This window comes from Dipteris shenzhenensis, chromosome 8, assembly GCF_047967505.1.
Source record: "Dipteris shenzhenensis isolate YYH24624 ecotype China chromosome 8, Dip_SZ_1.0, whole genome shotgun sequence".
Taxonomy (NCBI): Eukaryota; Viridiplantae; Streptophyta; class Polypodiopsida; order Gleicheniales; family Dipteridaceae; genus Dipteris; species Dipteris shenzhenensis.
In genome coordinates this window covers 39,066,100-39,070,721 of record NC_141603.1, presented here as the reverse complement: position 1 = coordinate 39,070,721, position 4,622 = coordinate 39,066,100, and the positions used below count along the sequence as shown (strand labels likewise).

Below are 4,622 nucleotides of genomic sequence, written 5' to 3'. Positions count from 1 at the left end.
AAAATTATAAGTAAAGATTTGATTTTTCATACATTGATATATGTTGTCCCTTGTTTACAGGGCACCCCTGCACAAGACGACGAGGAAGACGAGGAAGGAGGTGCAGAAGGCAGCGCAGAAGGCAGCGCAGAAGGGAGCGTGGAAGGCAGCGAGGATTAGTCGTAGAAGTAGTGCTACTATTCTTTTTTGTACTTAAAGCCATTGGCTTGGCTTCGTGCCTCTTGTATATAGACTCCTCTTATTTTTTGTACTTGAAGCCACATGACATGGCTTAGCTTCTTTATTCTTTGTACTTGGAGCCACATGACGTGGCTTACCTTCGTGCTATATGTATATACAAGCACTTTTTGAGCTTTCAATTTTATTGCGTTTTGGAGTTGTAATATTTTACTTGGAATTGTAATAAAAATGCTGTTGGCTGTAAGAATTGAATTACAGAATGTGGATATGGGATTCTTGTAACTATATAGCATACACAACATACACAGTATTCTGTAAAAAAAATTTTAAAAAAAAAAAGGCGCGACTATCAGTTCGTTTAAAAACGCGTTTATATGCGCGTCTGTCTATTCGAAATGCGTTTATACGTGCGTCTATCAAAGCGTTTATAGGCACGACTATATACGCGTGTATAAGTGCGTCTATACGCGCGTAAGTCTGATATATAGACGTGCTAATAGACGCGGGTCTTCTGACGCGCAAATAGACGCGCCCGTAAGTTTTTTATTTAGTTCATGAAACGCGTCTGTGCGCGCGTCTATGGGTGCTTTGTCTTGTTGTGTATCAAAATTACAGCACTCCTATCATCGTGATCACATTCAATGATACTGAGGACACCTGGCCTCTCTCACTACACAGTAGGTTAATGCTGGCCTTTGGATTAAGAGCCGATCTAGGAGTTCTCCTCATATGATCCACCCCACAACGGGAACAAAAAGGAGTGTTCGAATTGCCCGGGTGCATGTTGATCATCCTTGTATGGCCAGTCCTTAAGAAAGTGAGGTCCTTGGCATTTATAGTAGGCTATGGCCTAGTTGGCAACTATTTTTTGTGGACACTCACTAGCATGGTGCCACGTCCCCACTTTTATTAATGCTCCGTCTCACTTTTATTTAATGATCCATCCACCACCACACACACACACACACCCCTCTTTCACCTCTTTTCTCAGGTCTCTTTCACTCATCTACCTAGAGTACAAGATCAACATCATCTTTTGTCTTTTATTGGGTATTCCTTTTGAGACACCACTCTTGCCAAAATAGCCACGTCCCCACTTTTATTAATGCTGAGCCCCACTTTTATTTAATGATCCATCCACCACCACGACACACACACACACACACCTCTTTCACCTCTTTTCTCTCTAGTCTCTTTCACTTATCTACCTAGATCAGTACAAGATCAACATCATCTTTTTCCGATACACATGTCATCGATCCATTGACGCAATCCACTCTACCAATCACATAATTTCTCTTAGTATTCTGTGGCACCACATTTCTCAACACCGGCAATTGGGGACTTTACACTTAGACTTATAATGACATTCCAAAAGGGAGGGGGGCCTTCACCTTGTTGAGGTTGTTAATGAATATACATAAGGCTGAACCAAGGATGCAATAGGTAGAAGGCTTAAGCAAGCATGCAATAGGTAGGAGGAGGAACGTGAAAGTGGTGACCAACGTGCATGCAAGAAAGAGGTGAGAATCACGTCCATGCAAGAAAGAGGTGAGGATCACGTCCAGGCGCCAGTAGAAATGACGAGTCCTGCTGCAGACGCGAAGCTAAGCACCAGGAGAGCCGTGCTGTACCAAGGAGCTCGTTCATTCACCGTCCCTTTAGATAAGGCAGCTTGGCTGCCCACAAACCAAAGAAGCCAACAATTCATCTGCTGAACAACACCGCAGCAAGCCAAAGCATTCTTAACAGACAGCAGTTGCACCTTCCCTAGCACTGCAAACGCAATCGCACACATCCCTACCACCACAAAGAGAAAGGTGGCCAAAATGGGCTTCCCTGTTGTATATCTCCCTCCAAACCCTGTCCTTCTTCCGACCACCAACCATAGCACTGCTACTCCACTCATGCACCCCGCCAACACCACGCTGCACGAACACCACATCTGCCATTCCCTTCTCTTGCTATACTTCACGAGAACATTGTAATATCCACATGACTGTAGCCACCATAGAGCTTGGCATACAACCGGTACCCCTATCGCTCCCAGCGTCCTTGCCATCTTGCAAACTGTGGTTTCTCTCACACTCCTGTGCTCTATCTTGCAAAACCTCTCCCTTCCTCTCTCTCGACTCCCCTCCACCTGCACCCTCTTGGCCAAATATTGTGGTGTGTCTGCCGTGCCCGTGTAATCCGTGGTATAGCTTCGCATTATCCGCCTTGCTCCCAGAGCAGCATTATAGGAATCTATCCCCACGAGTCCGCTCAACGCCAGAGCTATTAGCCACTCTGCCACCGAAACTATCCACCACGTCCACAATGGCCATTCTTTGAAGTATGCCCAGTAAGGCTTGTTTGACGGATCGGTTCCCTCTCCACGCACTATCTGGTGCGCTGTGCAGCTAGCTCCCCTTTGCGACTCATCGAACGTGCATGTCAACCTCGCAGAAATGTCTGACTCCTGAGTTTTCTCCGGTGGAAAGCCTTCCACCACGGCCACTACGGTCCGTTGTCTCTTAAACCTGTCAACGCCGAGCAATGCTGCATTTTCTCCTCGACATGGGGCTGAATGCACTACGATTCTTTCGTCTCCAGCCGCTTGCACGAGTCCCTGCCTCTGCAATAGGTCCCTGTGCCAATTTGTGCATTCTCCTCTGAAACACTCGCAGACATCCGACCCACTAGTGCCCTTACAATCAAATGGCTCTAAGACTATCACCAGGACTTCTCCGCCACCAAAGCTCCAAATATGCTGTGCAAGAGCTTGGGCACAATGCCTAGCTTCTTTGGCACACAAGATCATATTCGATACGTTAGGGATTCCTTGCAGATTTTGGCTTGTTGCCTGCACAGTGCTACCTTGATTTAGGCGTACGTTAGCCCAACGGTATGAGAGCAGAGCTTTCTGATATACTTCAGCTCCCAGGCTGCCTCGGACTAGGGTGATAATTGTCGCACCAACTCCGCCCAGTAACGATAGCCCAGCCTGCGCCAAGTTCACCACGTTGGTCGTCTCCGTGATGCTTCCTTGGGCCAGGCATGGCTTAATCATACACAGCCACACGACATTCCTGAGAGAGACACCACGCTTGCACAAAAAATACACGAACCTTACCCCGCACACGGGTTTGCATGTAGAGATTTTGCTGGATCGGACTAACTGATCTTCTACATCATTCCTGCCATGTTCAAGATAGGAATCGCTGTTATCTCCATCTTCTGCACGCCTGCATGCATTGGCGTAGCCTCCTAGTAATTTGTGTATTCCTCCCATTTTTCCCTTCCAGCTAACTGAAAAAATCCAAAGCGCTAACTCTCAACGTGGCTAATATATATTGAACTAGCAGTCCTTCCTAGCTCCAGCCTCTTCTGCCCTAGCTCTAGCCGTCTCGCTTTCTGTCTCTAACCTGTATGTCCCTCCCTCCCCCCCTCAAGAAACTTCTTGTTAAACCACTCTGCTTGAAATTACAAGCTTTTGGCGACAACTATGTCGGAAGATATTGACGATTAATACAGTCTGAGCAAATTTTAAAAGAATGATTGTACATGGAATCATTATCGCCAAACCAGGACATGCTTCTAAGCTTCGGCGAGTCGGAAAAGCATGGCGAGAAGCATGGCTACGTGTGGAGAGTGAGTGATGCAGAAAGGACAACTAAGAGAAGGCGGTGCGAGACAGCATGTGCTCTAGTCCAATTTACGCAATGCTGGGGACCGTCGGGACTTCGCGCCCCTTTGACGTACTAGGAGACAGCATGTGCTCTAGTCCAATTTACGCAATGCTGGGGACCGTCGGGACTTCGCGCCCCTTTGAAAAAAGGGCCTCTCGATCCCAGCTGTGGGCTGAGTACTGAGGCAGATTTGGACTGAGCGTTTGCTTCCGACCACAGAACTTATATTCTCTCTCTCAAGCTTTGCGTGAAATGTCAGATTTGCCAAACTAGTTCACTTTCATTCCTTTGTTGGCAAGCCCCTTACACTTAGGGTTCTTCACCAAGGCTTCTTTGACATTGGGAACCTTCAAATACAATCATGCACATTCATCGGTGGGAAGAATTCCATCACTTCATTGTAAGAGGGCAGCGACTTGCATAACTTGTTGTTGACTACACCAAATCAACTCTCCTTTGAGATGGATCGATTTCAGCACCACGAGGAGTTGCATACCGAGTTTGACAGCATAGAAGCTCCTCAATCGGTGGATTAGATCAACCTTACATCCGGTTTCTCTTGGGTCTTAGTGAGGAGAATTGGAAGTTTCCATGAACAAATAGCTTGGTCTACAGCCTTCACTATCTATTTAGAAGCTCCCTCTAAAACAAGTTTTGAGTTGATATCTCGGACCTATGTCAACTAGATCCAGTGATATCTGGCCCTGTCATGTCACGTATGCTAACAAAAATACGTATTGCCGCCCAAAGGTGCCTTTGGGCCCTCTCATC

The 4,622-nt window shown here is 46.7% G+C and overlaps 1 protein-coding gene across 1 annotated transcript; it reads right to left on the bottom strand.

Annotated features, from left to right (window-relative positions):
* Positions 1–1,555: 1,555 nt before the first annotated feature.
* On the bottom strand, positions 1,556–3,454 carry LOC147899479 (uncharacterized). The gene has a single exon (XM_087377739.1). The coding sequence runs from the start codon at positions 3,452–3,454 to the stop codon at positions 1,739–1,741; it is 1,716 nt and encodes a 571-aa protein (XP_087233865.1). The 3' UTR covers positions 1,556–1,738.
* Positions 3,455–4,622: the final 1,168 nt, after the last annotated feature.

Coding starts and splice junctions, on each gene's coding strand:
- LOC147899479 (XM_087377739.1), bottom strand. CDS start 3,454: ATGGGAGGAATACACAAATTACTAGGAGGCTACGCCAATGCATGCAGG.